Source organism: Coturnix japonica, chromosome 5, assembly GCF_001577835.2.
Source record: "Coturnix japonica isolate 7356 chromosome 5, Coturnix japonica 2.1, whole genome shotgun sequence".
Lineage (NCBI taxonomy): Eukaryota > Metazoa > Chordata > Aves > Galliformes > Phasianidae > Coturnix > Coturnix japonica.
Window position 1 is genome coordinate 13,637,323 of NC_029520.1, and position 19,296 is coordinate 13,656,618.

General features: G+C 41.3%; 1 protein-coding gene across 4 annotated transcripts in view; it reads left to right on the forward strand.

Annotated features, from left to right (window-relative positions):
- The first annotated feature begins 1,511 nt into the window (after positions 1 to 1,511).
- The window catches only part of DENND5A (DENN domain containing 5A), a 52,521-nt gene continuing 34,736 nt past the window's right edge, over positions 1,512 to 19,296 (forward strand). The window contains exons 1-4 of one of the 4 annotated variants that reach the window (XM_015864056.2): positions 1,512 to 1,755; positions 15,435 to 15,506; positions 16,112 to 16,221; positions 16,993 to 17,653. In XM_015864056.2, coding sequence (XP_015719542.1) covers positions 1,647 to 1,755; positions 15,435 to 15,506; positions 16,112 to 16,221; positions 16,993 to 17,653 — 952 coding nt within the window. In that variant the 5' untranslated portion in view covers positions 1,512 to 1,646. The remainder of the gene's footprint in view (positions 1,756 to 15,434; positions 15,507 to 16,111; positions 16,222 to 16,992; positions 17,654 to 19,296) is intronic. The other 3 variants (XM_015864059.2, XM_015864057.2, XM_015864060.2) reach the window with 3 other exon arrangements.

A 19,296-nucleotide genomic window follows, 5' to 3' on the forward strand; every position in this document is an offset into this window, starting at 1 on the left:
TGTGTAAAATGCCTAGCAAATGTAGCAGGATAGGAGCAACCAGATTTAGCTAGTTCTGTTCTCAGTTGCTGTCTTCCTCAAACCAGAAGGCAGGCTCAGTGTAGTCTAGATGTATCTGCTCGCTGTGGAGCTGAGACTTCCAGTCTAGTATTACTGCATCTAATTATGTTTCTGTCTTCATTGAAATCTCTCCCCTAGCCTCACTAGTGGTTTAAAATTGAACTGTCAGAGCTGTCAGTCAAACCCCAGCAATACTTCCATTCATTGATAACCCATTCTGTGGCGAATTAATCAAGCGAATCCTAATAACGCCAGTTCTTCTCACGTCTTTTCCTATTTCCCAGAAGGATGGAAAAGCCCTGTGCAGTTCTCTGGCAAAGATGGCTTAAGAGCCCAGTTAATTGTGCTGCAAATCGCTGCGGGCCGCTGACAGAGCCGTCTTACATGCACTGTAGTCTCTGGTGCCCACGCAGCATTAGGAACTTGCTGTGTCTTTGCAGCGTGGACTCAACCATGCAGTTTCATGTGCCTGGTAGCGTGTTAGGCTGCTAATTAATTCAGCATTACAGATGTCATCTTAAAGATAATAATCCTAAAAGGCTGACAAATACTTTTCCCTTGCAGTAGCCGTGCTGAGCTGAGGGGAAAGTGAAGAGAATACAGGGAAGAACTGCGATGTGAAAGGCGCCGTTAGAGAACAGCCTGGAGAAGAGGCTCAGGGGAGACCTTATAGCTCTCTATAACTTCCTGAAGGGGGTTGTAGTGAGCTGGGGGTTGGCCTCTTCTCTCGTGTAATCAGTGACAGAACTAGAGGGAATGGTTTTAAGCTGTGCCAGGGGAGATTCAGGCTGGACATTAGGAAGTATTACTTCTCAGAAAGGGTAGTCAGGCATTGGAATGCACTGCCCAGGGAGGTGGTGGAGTCACCGACCATGAGAGTGTTCAAGAAACGCTTGGATGTGGTGTTAAGGAATATGATTTAGCTGGCAAGTATTGGTGATGGTTGGACTAGATGATCTTCTAGGTCTTTTCCAACCTTGGTAACTGTGATTCTGAGGCGTTGTGAGGCAGGGGAGCCGCTGGGCGCTAATTTTAGCTCTGTGAGGCTGCCCCAGGTCCCTCAGCGTGAAGACATGCTCTCATCGCACAGCACGGCGCGGCGCTCAGCGCTCGGCCTGAGTCACTCTCGTTCTTTGTCCCCTGTTCCTCAGGAAACGTTTGTGGGACAGATCGCACTTAGCTGTGCGATCGCAATTACGTCTGTGTCAGTAATTCAAGCAGAAAACAAAGCAGAACCCCAGCTGCCCGGGGGTCGCTCCTGTGACGCCCCTCAGCTGCCACCCCTGTGGGCTGTGTCTCAGCTCCCGCCCTCACGGCCCCATCTCGCTCCCCCGCCCCTCCGGTCCCAGCAGCATGACGTCACCCCGCGCGCAGTGCGCATGCGCAGCATTGCGGTCCCTCGGCCCGCGCCGCCCCCCTCCCCCCCCGGGCACAGCTGGGGGCCGTACCCACAATGCCGCGCGGCGCTGCCCGCTCCGCTCCATCATGGAGGCGGCCGCCGCAGCTGGCGCAGCTGGCGCAGCCCCGCCGCCCGCCGCCGCTCGGCCCCGCAGCCCCTGAGCCCCGCGCAGCCCTCGGTCTCCAGCATGAGCGGCGGCAGCGGGGGCGGCTCCTCGGCACCAGGCCGCTTCGCAGACTACTTCGTCATCTGCGGGCTGGACACCGAGACCGGGCTGGAGCCGGACGAGCTCTCCGGTGAGTGCCAAGGGCGGGGGGGGGGAACGCTCTAGGAACGAGGAATCGGATTTTAGACGTAAAGTGGCGGTTGTTTTACTTGTTCTGTTCTGTTTTTTGATTCTACGTGGGATACGGATTCTCTTCCTGCAGCACCTAATGGAAACAGTGTTAAGAACGGTTGGCTGTGTGTGTGTGTTTGCAATGTCCTGCAGCACAGTGCCAGAGCTGTCCTTTAGGGCCACCCTTTATTGTGGCTGTGCCTTGGCCTCACTTCATGGTCTACAGTTGTATTGGATTGCTGCGTGTTCAGGAAGGTGCATCGCTGCCATGGTAAAAACTTGGCCTCCTTATTGCCTGGTTGTATGGTTGAGCTGCTCATTATACAGTTGGTTGGTTAACTGCCTTGATTGTATCGTGTTTTGTTGTTTAACTAACTTGGTTGTGGAATATGTGCTTGTATTGCATCTGTCTTAAAAGCACCGTGTGAATTAATGCCTGTTCCTTGTAGGGTAAAACGTATGTTATGGAACTCATCCCTTGCAATAAACTCTACTCAGCTTGGGCTATGCTGATAACTTTCTTCTTTTAATGACTTGAAAGACAATTTTTCCTCAGTTCCTGATGCTGAGCAGGACCTTACCTTCACCTCTCTGTATTTTACAGTGTCTGCAGGCTGCAGTTTGAGGATCCTATGTAGTCTGCACTTTAATGGCCTTTTAAATTGCAGCAGCAATTCAGTGTGAGAAATACAAGAGAACAAAATGCAACATAACTTCCTTGAAGGACATAGGTGATTCCATTGTCATTTCTAAATTAAATCACAAGTGAGCAAAGCTTCTGGATGAAAGCACTTTCTGATGTTAATGTTGTAACCCATTTTCTATATGTCTATTTGTGTAATGTAGTGCAAGGCTCGCTTGCTGGCAGCCTCTGATTTCAGCGGGCACGTGAATAACTCCCATAATGAAATGCAAAAACATGGTGTTCCTTTGAGCTGGTTATCAGACAGTGATCTGGAATAGAGATCAGCGCCTTTTTGTAGCGATTCTGTTTGAATCTGCAGTTGTGAGGGCTGGAGCATGGTGTTCTGTATTTGCTTTCCCTGTTTGCACCTATCGCATCCACTTTGCCCCATCTCATGGTGGTAGAGTGTGGGTTTGGGGCAGGAATAGGCGCACACTCTGATGGGGAAGGCTGCTCTGTGGTTTGAGGAACAGGTTAAGAATTAAAAAGAAGAGGGAGGAATGGGGAGAAGGAGAAGAAGTTGATACTGTTCCAGCATAAGAGCTAGCCAGAATTCCAGTGCGTTTTGTTGAGTTTGTTGTGTCATTAATAATGCACAGCAGTGGCACTGATAATGCTTTCTAAATCATCTTTTAGGTTATAGCCTCCTCCAGTGCCCGCTGATACACGTGCAAAGGACCGCTGTTGGTTTCAGTGGGTTTTGGGTCAGGCTTTGAAACACTCTGTACTTCCTGGAAGGTTTTCCTGTTTGAATGAAAGGGTTATTGTGGAGCGGGGCTTTTTATGTGGCTGCATTTGTGTTTTGTTTTTTTTTTTTCTTGACTTTTCTTTCTGTGCTGAAAAATAGGACCTGAATCCTTACCTTCCTGAGACAATCTGCTTTCAAAGCATCCCTTGTTGGGTTACGGCAGCAGCCCCGGCTGCCAGCTGAGGCTGCGTGTCCCCGTGGGACTCCCCTGCGCCATGGCCACAGTGTGCAGCCGGCACAGCATGATGTCATGGCTGCCCTGCCGCAGGGAGCTGCCTGCTGCTGCGGGCACCGGGTGCTGCTGGCAGGGCTACTGGGTGCTTCTGACAGGGCAGCCAGCCGGGCAGGCTGTGGGCATGGCAGGCCTTGAGTTGTGCTGTTTGTAATGCAGCTTCCCCGCGGGCTTGTCGGTGGAGCATAAGAGCAAGGATTCATGCTTGGTCTGGTTCCTGCTTGAGCAGACACCTGCGGTAGCCTTTCTCCTTTGTGCGTTGGAAGCTTGCTGAACAGCACAGCCGTGATGGAAAATGTACAGTTGATGCCAGATGTATACACATTTATGCTGTTTTCTATCAGTGTGTAAAATGATGTTTGTTTTCTTGTGATATGATGAAAAATAGTGTTTGTAGGGCTTAGTGTTTAGCATGGGCTAAAGATATTTTGTGTGGCTTAGGTTCTTCTATGCACAGATGTGAGGTGGTTATCTATCATTGTGTTCTTAGCAGGGGGGGACCTGTTAAAAGTAGGAGGAAGAATTTTGCTAGAGGGATGTAGAATAAACAGGTAATCATACAGCTCCTGGGGCTTAGATCTTACTGAAGCTTCATCCAGCAGTGGTTTCTGTGCTGGACTGGTGAGGGTTGAGGTACGTTTCCTGGTGATGACAAGGTGTTGGAAGTGATAACAAATCTCTTAGGTGCTTTGCAGTGTTTTGGGACAGATACTTCTTCAGAGAGGAAATGATGAAATACATCAATTACCAACAACCTTTGTGTGTTATAATTCATAATGCTGCAACATCGTGGTGGGATTTCCTAATCTCTTTTGAAGAATGTGTCCTCAATAAGAGAACAAAGTGGTGCCTTGTCTTTCTGTTGGAACCTCCACTGTTTTGAATTGCTCAGATGAGTGCTGAGTGATGGTGAAAGCAGTACTTGTGCTGCAGGGAGCTGTTAGGATTGTTATTCCACCTTCTTTTTCTCTAAAGATTTTGTTTTCTCCTCCTCTTCTGTAATGTGTAAACTTTTACCAACCACCTGCCATTAGTTTATTATGTAGTGGCAGAACAGTGGATGAACTTGCTGTTGCATTACTTACATGCATGTTACCTTTACGTAATGTGAAATTCAGATATAGATGCCTGGTCACTGTATTCTTATCCCATGCTTTGGGTATTGCACGTGCCTTTGTAGTCGTGAGTGCTGTATTGTAAAGATGATAGTAGTTACTTTGGGAATAACAGCCTTACAAAGAGATGTAGCTGCAAAAACAAAATGCTCCTAATCTCTGAAGAAAAGGATGATGATTTACAAACAGGATTATTGAATAAACGAGAACCAGCCAACCAAAAAAAAACAACAACCCAACAACAGCAACAAGAGCCAACCAAACCCAATCATGTTGTGGAGGACCAATACCAACAATTAATGTGTCACCCGTATTTGTTTCTGCCGTTCTTCCTGGTCTGAACAGACCATAGAAAGTGTGGTCCCGAGATGGATTTATTCCGTAGGTAAACTCCTGTTTCTTTTACCAAGATCTGTGTTTAGTGCTTTGAGTTGTCCATCTGATGGTGGGCTTCATTCTTGAAGGAAGATTAGGAGGAGGCATGTATCCAGGCTTTCTCCTTCCTGTAGATACTTCTAATGCACTTTTTCAGAATCCATACTTACTTTCTGTTTACTCTACAAAAATGTAGTACTATTTTAATTATCCTTAATCTCCCATACCCTTGCTTGTGTTTTGCGTCCAGTGGTGTTGAGACAAGATCAGTGTGCATCAGTGATGTAGCATCACGGGACTGATCACGGGTAACGCATGTATGTGCTGAGACACTAGCTGCTTTGTTAGTGCTGGTGTGTGAAATTCTAAGTGATAATGTGTGGTAGTTTTTTAGCTACACTCAAAATTAATCTGACAAACTGATGTGAGTGCAAGTGTTTCTCCTCACCAATAAAAGAGAAATGTCTCACCTCATCCCTCTGCCAGTAATTGAAGTGTCATTGTTTTTCTGTTTTGCTTGGTTCCAGCTTAAAATGTCAACTTACCTTTGTACGTTGCCTTTTGGTAGCATGTATTGTGGTGACATTCTGTAACAATACAGTGTGTTTTAAAATACGGGTACGATGATGTCATTGGGAGCATTGGTCAGATATACAAACCAATGAATGCTTCTTAGTAGTTCAGAATCGGTACGGCAGTTTCCTGCAGTAATGCTGTTGTTGGCTCCTGTGTTAGTCTGCAAGTTCAACACGCTTAAGTACTTGCAGGTTTTCAGTTTGCCTTAGAGGTATTTGTCAGAAGTGCCTCAAGGGAAGGCTGGAGAGGAAGAGCAAGTGCAGAGCAGCAGAAAACCCTTTCTGACTGATGTTTGGCTTTATTTCTTTTATTTTATTTTCCTCTTTGGGACGTTTATCTCTGGGAATTAAATAATGCAGTTTGGGGTTGGAGCCCACTGTGGTTTTTGCAGGGAAATATGGTCTCTACAGTGTCGTTTGTTCCTTGGGTAAATAGTGCGTGAGTACATTTTGCTACAGTTAACAGTGCCAACACTCACTGCAGAAACTGTGTCAGTAGGAGCCACTGCTTAATTTCTCTGTAAGCTGATGTGTTTTCTTCCTTTTCCTTTTGCCTCTCTTTGTCCCTAATATAGATGGCACCAGTACAAACATTGCACAGTTCCCTAACAGTGCACCTCCTCCCGTGGGTGTTCCTTCCAAGGCTGGAGGAAAGCTTTTCACTTCCTTTGCTCCTCTGAGGCTGCTGGCTGAAATGTTGGCTCTGTGGAGGCCCCTCTAGCAGCACCAGGACTCAGATCCTGCACTGTTCTCACACAGGTCACTGTGGATGGGCTGTAGGTATTGACAGCTTTTGGCTGGGCTTACACCGGCACATTTGAAATGCTTTAATCCACATAACAGTTTATTCCACCGCACCCTGCCCCCTCTGTCTTTTCCCAAGAAGCCTGAGTTGTTTGCTATGTTTGAGTGCCAAAAAAGATCTTTTGTCTCTTTGGGAACTGAGGCAGACGTGCTAGGGTAGCTGATATGTGGAATAAAGAATGGGAGAGCTGATGTAAGGGGGAAGCAGCTGTGCTTTGCAGCACTGCATTTGAAGTTGGGGTTTATTAGGTGATGTTTCTATAACACCAACTGTGTGGTTATCCCGTTTGCTTTAGAAAATCTTTCCCCATGTCCCAAAACACTTCCTTTTCCCATCCTCCACTATTCAGTTATAGATTCAGCTTATTTGTAAGGATCTTAATTGAAGTGGGAGGAAGGAGAAGAGTTACAAGTTTTGTTCGTAGTTTCAGAGTAGACTAATGATGCTAAGAATGTGTCATAAGAATGTGGTGTACAAGGCAGACTTCTGAAACCTTTTTTTGAAAGGCATTGGAGTTTCACATCCGTAAAGCAAGGCGTACAAAGATGAAGTTTTAAGATTTTCTGTTCCTTTGCTCTTTTCTGTTTTGTTTTGTGTGTGTGTTCCTTTGTGGTTTCTTCTGCACGAGAAGAGCTATACAAAGAAAACCTTACATGGATTTTTTTCTTGGGCAATACCGACACTTGCAAATAACAAAGCAGCATTTTTCTAAACCTTTGAATTATTGATCCTGTAGCTGTTTCTATCTGCCTTTTGAGCAAGTGATGTTCTACTTGAGTGTTCTTGGTAATGCCTTCTCATACTTCTCTTTTGAATTCCCTCTGACCTGCAGGGCTCACGTAGCAGAAGTAATGCATGTAAAGTGACAGTGTCAGAAACAATTACTGAACTGATGTGTGTTGTACAGTAATTATTCTCTCTGAGTTTCTTGACAAGCCTTTTGGATTTGTGGCTTGTAGTTGAGTTTGCTGTGAATTGGAACACTAACCCTAGGAGGCATAAAATATTAGTGCATAGAGAAATGATCAAGCATTCAAACACAGACTGACGAATGATGAAGAATTTACTTTGAGTGCTTCTTCTAAAGGCTTCTTTCTCATTCTTTGTAGGAAAATGTTGCCTTGCATATTTGATGGACAAGACTCCTTTAGCTTCAAACCTTACTGTGGAAGTGTAGAATATTGCCTTATTTACTTTATTTAATGATTGTATAATCTGCCACAGTCAGGTACAGCGTATACCTTTGTACTGCATCATTTATATTAGTACTCAAATATCTCAAGAGAGAAACTTCATTGCATTCCATGGTTAAGTGATCTGCAGTCTGGCAGCAAGGCAATCCTAACCAACTTTTTCATTTGTGTGTAGGGAAACGTTTCAAAGTTTAACTGAGTGAGGAAACAAAATGGGCTCACAGAGACAAAATTTCACAGAATCACAGAATTACCCGGGTTGGAAGGGACCTCAAGGATCATGTAGTTCCAACCCCCCTGCCTAGCAGGGCCACCAAACATACACCTTTACTAGATCAGGTTGCCCAGGGCCCCGTCCAACCTGGCCTTGAACACCTCCAAGGACGGGGCATCCACAACCTCACTGGGCAGCCTGTTCCAGGGCCTAACCACTCTTCTAGTAAAGAACTTTCCCCTAACATCCAACCTAAATCTTCCCTCCTTCAACTTAAAACCATTTCCCCTAGTCCTGCTATTATCAGCCCTTTCGAAGAGTTTACTCCCTTCCTGGGAGTAAGTTCCCTTCAGGTACTGAAAGGCTGCAATGAGGTCACCCCGCAACCTTCTCTTCTCCAAGCTGAACAAACCCAACTCCCTCAGCCTGTCCTCATAGGGGAGGTGCTCCAGCCCCCTGATCATCTTTGTGGCCCTCCTCTGGACCCTTTCCAAAATCTCCATATCTTTTTTGTACTGAGGGCTCCACACCTGGACACAGTACTCCAGATGGGGCCTCACAAGAGCAGAGTAGAGAGGGACGATCACCTCCCTATCCCTGCTGACCACCCCTCTCCTGATGGAGCCCAGGATCCCATTTGCTTTCCGGGCTGCCAGAGCGCACTGCTGGCTCATGTTAAGTTTCTCATCTATCAGGACCCCTAGGTCTTTTTCTGCCAAGCTGAAAATTTCTTCCAGCATGACTTCAGGAAAGCTTGGGAAAACACTTCTTGCCACTGTACTTGCTACTCTTTGTATTTACAGTTGCAGGAACATGTGGGGTTGGATGCTGAGGTTGCTGCAATGTACTTTACTGAGCTATGTGTTGTGTCTGACCTTCGTGAGCCTTAATTTTTGTCAACTTTCTACTATTTGCATATATTACTTATTTCTCATTGACTTGCTACTTTTGGCAAAGTCTCTTACCACTGTTATGTCGTGGGTTTATTTTCCAAGCCCAGCACTAACTCACTGAACTGCCCTCAATATTACCTTGGGGAGAAGTCCCGGTACCAGCTCTAACCAGCGTGGGAATGTTGCGACCCTTTCTGGCTTACTTATGTGGGTGGTTTGAGATGTTGAAATGTGGGAGACCTCATTCTGTAGTTTCACTGAGGACTGGTAAAAATTCTACTTATCAGCATCGTTTCTGAGAAAAAGTCTGGCAGAGATTTTGTGGCAGCCCAGGCCAATCTTAACTGTAGGCTGCTGTGGTCTCCCACCTTCTATTCTTACTGTGATTGTGTGCCTTGAGGACTGGCTAGTCCTGTTGGACATGGATCACTGTAGCAGGTTCCAGGGAACACCAGGTCCTGGAATGGGGAAGAGGTTGGCAGTGCACAGCCAATGACTGAACTGGTACGTTGCCATGAAATGCTGCACCACTGGGGGCTATAGTCAGAAAGATCCTCAGTCTGAGGAACAGTTTGCAGAACCTGAGCTGACCTCGAGCTCGTAAGGGTTTTGTAATCCAGAGGGTGTGTGTTACTTGTGCTCTGTGAGGTTGCTTCTAGGACTGCATGTTCATTGCATGCGTGGAGCTTTAGGCAGGTGTCACAGTGTTCTTCTCTCCCATGGAAGTTCATTTGGGATCTGCGAAATGGTTCTGTGAAGAGCCTGTGAAGAAATGTTTTTTTCCATTTTATATTTCTGGTACTCGGAATTCTGTTCTATTCTGAAGATAAGCCATTGTTTTTGTTTCTTGGTGTCTTCTTTTGCATGCATTTCAGCTTTGTTCTGTAAAGCACAGCCCTGCTCCCTGCTGTGGGTGAGAACACGCCCGTTATTGTAATTTTGAATGCTGCTTCTGTTGTTTAGTTGAAAACAGAGCAAAAGGTCTTTTTGTCTTTTTGCTCTGGCTAAGGCAAGAAAAAAGTCTTGTAAAAGATTTTCATTTTCAAGGACGGTTCCTTGAAAACTTCCATCAGGCAGTCTTAGTTTAAGTGTGTCACATCCATCTTACTATCCTGTGCTGCATACACTGTATTTCTCTTAAAACAAACAAGCAAACAAAAACACCTCAACAACTTTGGATGCTTATAAAGATACGAGCTGGGGATTTTCTTGCTGAATTTGTAAAAAGCTGCCTCAGATTCTTGTTAGTTTCTTGTACTTCTTCCCTGACCCACCTCTTCCCACCTTCATTGAAACTACACCAGAAGAAACGATTTTCATTTCCTGGGCTTGCAGTCAGAGAATGCAGATGTTCTCAACTGGTTTTCTTTGGTGCTTTAAAACTATTGCTGCAGTTTTTGAGAGTATTCTTGAAGAAATGTGGTGGTGTGTTTTGCTATCAACTGGATGAATACTGACTTAAATTACCAGCGGATATCTATAAATTTCTTGTTTTCACTTGTCATAGAGAGCTTAGAAGAATATGTGCCAGTGGATATGTGCCAATGTGTGCCAATGGATGGTCAAGATATTCTTTGTATCTAGTGACATTTACACCAGATATCCAGTTACACAGGGAAAGTAACTCTTATTTTTTTCTTTCTGTGCACAGTGAGGTTCTTTGTGTTACAGTTGTTGAAAAGCTGAAAAGAAAAAGGAACTGAGAAAACAAAAGTATCTTTTCCAGTAAGCAGATCTGGAATTAACCTGGCTTTTTGTCCTTCTCATCTTTCTGGTGGCTGCAGGAGGAAGAAGTATATTATTCATTGAGTGTTATATGCTGAAAGGAGTGTGTTCTCATGGGGTTGGGATAAAGAGCAAGTTTGGGTTCCTTGGATGACAAACAGGCCAAAAACACATGGGAGCTTTTAATTGCATTGGTTATTCTCTTTGCCTTCTCTCTGCTTCCTCTAAATAAAATATATTGTTTGTTTGTTTGTTTGTTTTTTACAGCTGAAGGATGGCATTCCAGCCAACCTACATTTCAGTTACACTTAAGTAGAGGGTGCTGTGTCCCCTAACACACGTTTCTACCTTTGTTTTAGCAAGGCAGATGGAGGACTTCCTTTGCCTTTGAGCTCTTTTCGAAGCCAAAGCAGAGCTGTAAGTTGCATAAAGGAGTCTTTGGAGGGAGTCACAGCTGTGAATGTTGTTGGCCGTAGATTTCTTAGAGTCCTAGGAAATAACAGCCATTAGAGACAATAGGCAAAACCCAAAATTCAGTGCATGTGGTGGATGTGAAACCTCTCATTCCAATTGCTAAAGCAGTGATACTATCAAAAAAAAAAAAAAAAAGAAAGAAAGAAAAAAGAAAAAAGAAAAAAAAAAAGTGATCCTGAAGATTTTTCTCATACTTAAACCATTTTCAAAACAGTTAAAAGTCCCAGACTGAGCAATAAATTAACTAGTCTAGCCATCACTTTAGCTTGCACTGTCTGGTGGTCTTGCCAGCAGTGAGGGGAAATAGAAGTGCAGGACAGTAGGTTAGTGTGTCTCAGCATAAAAGGGATGAGCTCTTTTCAATGTGTATCCAAGAAAGAGCTTCTCTGGGAAAGGGAATCCTCTGATGAGAAATGCATGTGGTTCTGCTTAGGGAGACGGAGCTGGAAGGAAGGAAGCAAGTAATAATGTGAAGGCATTTGTCTGCTGATGGAGTGACTGCTTACAGATCTCACAGCTGCATCTTTCCTTGAATCATGGCTTTTATCCTTTGAATTCTCATTCAGTGACTTTCTTACCTTAGTCTGCCAACCTACATTATTTCGTATCTGTTACCTCATTGCACGTACTGAGAAAGTGATTGCTGGCTGAACTGGGGATCCTGCTGCTGTTTGTGACACCAGCTGCTGGTTTTAGATTTAGCTCCATTCTAAATGTGTTGTGGAATGCTTCCATTCCTGTATTTTTGCAAACAGTTTGGACTTTTTTGTATGTGTTGTGCCCCGTGACAGGCAATTACTCTGTTTTCATCCAGGAGCCAGCAATGAGAAAGATGCATTTAAAACCATTATACGATATGCATTTTCACCCAAGTGTAAATGTTACTATGTGTGCTTTAATGCATTTTTAACATTCAAAGCAGGATAAAATTAACAAAACATGTTATTCATATATGTATATTGTATTGTGTTACATAGCATCTGTGTATTGAGTTGGTCCTGTAACCTGGTTTGCTGTGGGCTCTTTCAAAGCACAGTGGAGATGCAGTATTAAGGCAGCTAGGCTGTTTTCTGGATGCTGTTTATAATTCATGCACTGTTCACATCCCTGTGCTGGCTGACTTCTGATTTGCAATCCATTCTTTAGAAAACCTGACTCCTTGGCTGTGAGGGCCATTCTGATCTTGAGCCCTTACCCTACGCAAGCTGCAATGGGTCCCACCGTTGCAAGACTCTTTAAGCTGTGGGATAGGATGAAGAGGTAAATGGTATGGTTGTAGGGTTCTCTAGGGACTCTTGAATCCTAACTTCCATTTCTCTAGTGTGCTGCTTAACTCAGGAAAGCTGCCCAAAATGTGTGGTTCATAATTGCTGTTGCTGGTGCAGATTACTGTTATTCTTATACATTTGTTTAGTTACAGTAACACGAGCTGTTTGTGTTTAATGTGCTTTACATTGATTGTCGTAAGGCATTCATGTACAGCCTGTGTATGCTTAAATGATAATGTCCTTAAGTGGAAAATACAGCTCTTTTGTTTTGATTACTTACCATCTCCAATATAATTTTCCATTAAAAGATGTCACATATGCGGTAAACATATATTAAAGCTTAGTGGGTTGAATGAATAGCAGGCTATATCACAGGAATTTAAAGAAACAAGCTGCTTGGCATGATAAGGGCAACAAACTGCTTAATGAGAAACAGTAGAGCTGTGTTTTATAATTATTTTGAGCAGGTCAGCAGGCTCAGTGAGCAAATGAACGTGGCAATATTAACAATTCTTGAAAACCAGTGTTGCGTGACCACTCAGTTCTTCTCTCAGGCACTTGTAGTAAATAGGGGAGCAGTTTCCGAGTTGCTCTTTGCTTCTGCGGCAGGAAAATTGAGCCAGTTCTACCTCTCTAATATCCATTCAAAGCCTTTTATTTTTTCCTAGCTGGTGTTGAAGGAGAGATTTCTGTATAGTTTTTAGCCTGGAATGGTTGTTTATTTTAAGAGTTGTGACACTGCAGTCGTATTCTAGAAACTGAATTCAAATGATGAATTGATAACATATGTAAAAACCTATGGTTCAGTTAGAAAACAAAACCAAAAACTTCTCTCTAACACTTGTGGGATACATCGTTTTTATCAATTTCTTTTGCATCTTTATTTTCTTAGTTTTAGAATAAAACCGTCAATTTCTGATGTTTTTCTTCCTACTGCATTTGTTAAATTGTTTTGTTATTCAGAGTTTTTATCAAAATGCTTTCAGTGAATACTAAATTAATCTGAATGTCTCATAGAGACAGATCTTGAAACCTTGGGTTATTTTTGCCTACTGGAAATGTGCAGCAGTTGGTGCTTTGCTGGAGCAAGAAGTACACGTGAGAAGCTGAGAAACTTCTAACCAGTCATACATTTAGGAACTAAGGGTTAATTGGATTTGGACACTGAAGTAAAACAATTCTGTATGTGTGTGTGATTGGATTCCTAGTGGTAACTGCGAGATGATCAGTGAGGGAAGTGAAGGGGAGCCTAGCAATGGACCTGCTGGTGCTCAGATCTTCTTTGGTTGTAGCAGCCAGAAAATAGCATGTAAAATGTAGCAGCTCAGTGACCTGGAGTTGAACAGATCAACCTTCTGTTCTAGGCCTGAAATTTGCAGATGGTGTTGGTGAGTTGTCACTTGAGTTTCCTTCCCTATCAGAATCACTTGAATTCAGCTTTTCTCATTCTGAAGGCCTGGTTGTTTATTTTATTATAAGCATTGCGATTTAAAAAAATAAATAAATAAAAGTAGATAGTAAAGAAAAAAAAAAAAAATAGTAGATGTGAGACTGCACTGATGTGAAGAAGTCAACAAGATAATGTAAAACCAGAGCAGAGTGTCCGTAGGATAGGAGTGAAGGTGTGGAGGCTGTCTGACTAGAGCAGTGCCTGTTCAATAGCTGAATTGTTTCTTTGTTTACAAGAATGCATGTATGCTTCTGTCGGAATCAGGATTTTCTTCCGAATACAATGTGGGTTTCCAGAAATCAGTTTTAGTATTTACATTAAATTTTAGACTGATTTTTAGATCTAATATATGTACATGTGTCTTTAGAGAGAGTGTGTCATGGTGGAATTTGGGGAAAGGCTTTTTAAAGTAGATTAGCATCTGTTTTGGGGGGCTTGTTTTTTGATGATTGTAAAGGAAGAGCAGCATAATGAGATTTTTCACTAATGATCATCATAGTGAGAAGATTTTTATTCGAGAAATTGTCTCATTCTTTCCGAAATATTCATGATCTTGCACGTAGGTGAACCCAGTAATTGTTGTGTGGTTTCCAAGCTTGGGAAAAAACCTTCAGATATTTACTTGTTTAATTACATGGGGGAAGGAAAACAAACTAGCTTAGTAAGTGATGTTTTTCCTCAGCTATAATAAAAAGAAAAAGCTGACAAAGAAAAGAAAAAGACAAACAAGTCTTTCCTTTAATTTCAGTGCTAAAAAAATTGAGATGAATGAAATGTGGGAGCAGCTTAGGTACCGTGAGACCTGTCCTAGGTCCTGATTCAGGACGAGATCCCTGTTTGAGGTAATAGTTAAGGCAGACTTAAAACCAAATGCAAACTTAGGTGACTTGTGAACTAGGGCTTCTAAGCGTACGATGGAAACAAAGTTTCCTTTACTGTAGTGGGGTGTGTTTACTACGGTCTTTCTTGTCTATAGACAGTTATAACTATCTCTGAATGGCTACTTTGTGAAAGTAACTGAATGAAGATTCTATTTCATTTAAAAACTGAGTTTTAAATATTACTGTAGAAGTAGAGAACAAACCCAATCAATTTTAAAATCAATTTCTATTGCCTTGTAATTGTAGCATGCAAGAAAATAAGTGAGGAGTTGAAGAGTGTTTTCTCTTTTGCAGGTGTTGCTGAAATAGTTTGATTTATTTAAATTGTATCATTTCATGCAATTCTGACTGATTGTTAGTGCAGCTGCCAGCAGCTGCATGATTGCTTAGCTAATTGTATTCTAGTAAGATAGCAAAGCTTATTTTTAAGATCCGCAGTTGTGTGGTTTTCCTTTGTTTTTTTCTTTTTTTCTTTTTTTTTTCTTTCTCTTTTATTTTATTTATTTATTTTTACTGTGTAGTTACCGAGTGGTTTCACAACAGACATTCATTGCTCTAGTGGAAATTTAAGAGGCTGTGTCAGCCAGTCTTTAGTATGGCTATTAAAAATTAGAACCATGCCGCTTAAATCCATATACTTCTGTAGGCCCTGGGGTGGAGTTAATTTCATCGTCTGCTCTTTGGGAGTATCTTATATTTTGACATGTAAAACTGCCATTTGTTTGTCAGGTAATTAATTACTATTGCTGTTTTGCTGTTGTGGTTGTGTATACAGGAACTGGGAGCTTCTGTTACATATTGATAGTCTCTTTCAAGAAATACCTGTATGAAATGTGAAACATATATAAGGTTGTATATGTACAGAGAACATAGAAAAGTAGGTCAATTATTTTGCATGTGAATTCAGTATAGAATATGTACATGTTTTTTACTGGTGTGTTAGCTACGCAATTACAGTCAACAGTATAAATTTATAATGCAGTGTTGTTTTTATTTGTTATATAGCTTTATGCCAGTATATACAGGCCTCTAAAACCCGAGATGGTGCCAGCCGTTTCATTTCAAGTGCAACAGAAGGTAAAGGAAAATGCGTGGGGAAATTTAAAAACAGAACAAACACAATTTTCCATTCTCCTGCTACCCTCTCTTCATGGGCGCTTCCTTGGTTCTTGATCTTTTAACACTCTAAGCTCTCTCTTCACAGCTAACGTTCTGTAATAGACGGTGTACATCCTTTTTTTTCCTAAGTCTTGAAGAAGAAACTAAGTGATGCCTCATTTGTCTATGTTAAACTTGCATCATCTTTGCCTATTGTCTATTTGTGCTTTTCTTCTGTAACAGAATTAGACTGAAGCTTAAGCTTTAGCTGTACTTTAATAAGAATCTGAAATAACTGGAGGAGTAATTTAGATAATTGTTGACATAATCATGATCTGAAGATACATTGAAGGAAAAGCACAGATACTTAACATAGAAATGTTACAGTACCAGTCCTTGCTAATATCTGCTGCCAGGTTTTATGCTAACTAACTGTCTTGCATTTTTTGTTTCTTTGAAAAGGAGTGTGTGTGTTTAATTCACTTATATTCTCACGTGTACCTGCTGATGTCCTGCTTTACGGCTGTGTTAGTGCTTAAAAAGAGAATGATATATTTACATCTTTATCTTTCTTCCACTTTTAGGGGAGAACTTTGATCAGACTCCATTAAGACGCACATTTAAGTCCAAAGTTCTTGCTCGCTATCCTGAGAATGTTGAATGGAACCCTTTTGACCAGGATGCAGTGGGAATGGTCAGTATTACTTAATGGCTCTTGTTTTTAAGGCAAAAACCTTCCTATATGTTTTCCTTAAAAAAAAAAAAAAAAAAAAAAAGAAAAGAAAAGAAAAAAAGAAAAGCATTGCAAAGTCTATTATAGACTGAAAAAAAATTGCCATGAAATGCTTTAAATTGTGCAGGCTCAGAAGATCTTTCTGTTTAATTGAGATATTCTTTAAAGGAAATTAAGTTTAAAATATATAAACAATATGTCTCTGGGACAGTTTTTTCATTCTTTTTGACTTTTTCCATTACTTTGTAGAGAATTGGTGGAGAAATAAATTAGTCTGTAGTTAATGAATGTCCCTTGTGCATAATAGTACTGTTTAATGTAACGCAGTGTAGTTTCTTATTTTAGACCAAAAAAGTTACTTTTTTTTGTCAAGTTTCTGGTCTTAGTGACCAAATCTTTTCTTCATGTGAGTTTGAATTTTCTATTTAAACTATATTATCTATATTAATATATTATCTATATTATTCCTATTGAGGCTTATAACAAAATGGTTATGGCCTTTAATAGAAACAACATACAGTTCTTTTAAAGTATTCCTTTAGTTTTTTTAATTTGGATCTGTATTATTGTATTGTATAGAGATGTTACATTTAATGCAGTTTTAGTATGAAATGTGATGGCAGCTTGAGGGCTCTAAATTCTGTTTTAGCAAATTCTTCTAAAGTGGGGGGAGAAAAACAAGAGTTAATATTATCTCCTCCTCTCCCCTCTTCTTTTTGTTTTTATCAACAGCTGTGTATGCCTAAAGGGCTTGCTTTCAAGACGCAAGCAGATTCTAGAGAACCTCAGTTCCACTCTTTCATTATTACTCGTGAAGATGGCTCACGGACATTTGGATTTTCTCTCACCTTCTATGAGGAGGTCACGAGCAAGCAGATCTGCACTGCCATGCAGACACTGTACCAGATGCACAATGCTGAATATGACATTCTTCATACTCCACCCACAAATGACAAAGATAGCTGCAGCAGCACTGGAGACTGCAACGGCACTTCTATTTCAAAGCTACAGCGTTTTAACTCATACGATATTAGCAGAGACACACTGTATGTCTCAAAGTGCATTTGTTTGATTACTCCGATGTCTTTCATGAAAGCTTGTAAGAAAGTACTAGAACAACTTCACCAAGCAGTGACTTCGCCTCAGCCACCACCTCTACCTTTAGAAAGCTACATCTACAATATTCTCTATGAGGTTCCTCTTCCTCCAGCAGGAAGATCATTAAAATTTTCAGGTGTTTATGGACCAATTATCTGCCAGAGGCCAAGCACCAATGAACTACCATTATTTGATTTCCCGGTTAAAGAAGTATTTGAATTGCTTGGAGTCGAAAATGTGGTTCAGCTCTTTACCTGTGCCCTCTTGGAATTTCAGATACTGCTTTATTCACAGCGTGAGTACTTCCTTTCTGTTTTCTTATCTGGTAGTTGTATTGGCACAAGGATTCTTCATTTCTGGAATGGTTCAAAAAAGCAAAACTGAAACAGAACAAAAGAAAACACAGAAACCAGAGTAGCTGTGTTAAAGTGGCATTAGAGCACTAATGCAGTAAGGCTAATCTATATGCAGGTATTAATGTCAAGGAAAATTCTCAAATTACAAAGACTGTTTGTTTGGTTCCTATTTCTAGGTACTTCAGCTTAAACCCTGGGGCTTTCATGTAATCTCCTGCAGTCCTGGACTGACTGTCCCCTTTATTGTTGTTTCTGGAAGTGTTCTATTGTTAGAGCAATATGCTTTTTCCCACGTAATTGCTTAGCTGAATTCTCCCTCCTATCTCTGCCAAACTGTACGTGCATTTTGAGAAGAGGCATAGAAAACTTTGAAGGACTTTGAAGAATAATTCATAGTACAAATATAATTTTCTCTTTGAGTACCTGAAGTCGCATTTCAGTAGTTATTTTGAAATAAAATTACCTGAGAAAGTTGTGTTTGCCAGAATTTATAATTCAAATCTCTGTTAAGGCCTGAAACAGTTATTGCCAATGTCTTTTTGCTGATGTCTTGTTGATAAAGCTTGCTTTTAAGTAGGTAGATGGAACTAAGCTGTATTAAAGTCTGTGAACACTGGGCTTTTTTTCTCTCCCTAAATTCTGTTACTCTAAAGCAGTATATGTGGATTTATGCCAGAGAATAATTTTTTCTGCTTCTCTTTGTCCTAACATTAGGACTGACATTTTGGATGGATGGTTTTAAACTAATGGTATGGGTTAAAGTAGATGGTTTGCATTTAAACACAGTTTTATAGTAGTGGTGAAGAAGCCTAGTAGACCCTTATCCTGGCATAGCCTGTGGTGTTACTGAAGTCTGCTTTCAATATTTTCTTCCACTGAGCTGTCAAAGAATTATGTAGAAAACAAATTTTTAGAATGTATCCTGCCATTATTAACAAAATTCTTGAAGCATGAAATGAAGATGTTTGTGTGTTGAGATGTGTGCATACACTAAAGCCAAAGAACAATTGGTTGTGTATGTGAATCAAAGGTGTATAACTGTAGCAAGACATTGTCTCAGTTGTTGTATAAATATTAACTGCCAGAGAAAAAAAAACTATACATTCAAGTACAGGAAAAAAAAATCCCAACAAAAACAGCTCCCAAAACCACAAACAACAACAATAACAACCAACATTTAGGGAGGGTTTATGAGAACATCTGTCTCATGAGCAGAAGTTTCAACACAAACTCTTTCATCTGAAGAATTTGGTCAAGTTTGGCTTGTAGTTGTGATGGAGTATGGAAATCAAGAGAGAGGACTTACTGCAACCAAAGGCCAGTAGCCCTGGGTCTTTATGACAGTTTCTGTCTAGTGCTACCTGCCTTACCTTAAGAATTGTCTTAGTCTGGCTTCTTTATACCTTATAGAACTATCTTGTTTCAGTCTATCAAGTTTTCACTAATAATTTTTGGCTGAAAGGCCTTCTTACAGTCAAAAAAGTATCTTCAGTTATTCGTTAGACTTTTGGCCATCAGTTTTGGTAAAATCATGCCTTTTCAGTAGCAGTAGCTGTAGTTTTTGAAATATAAGATTGTATTT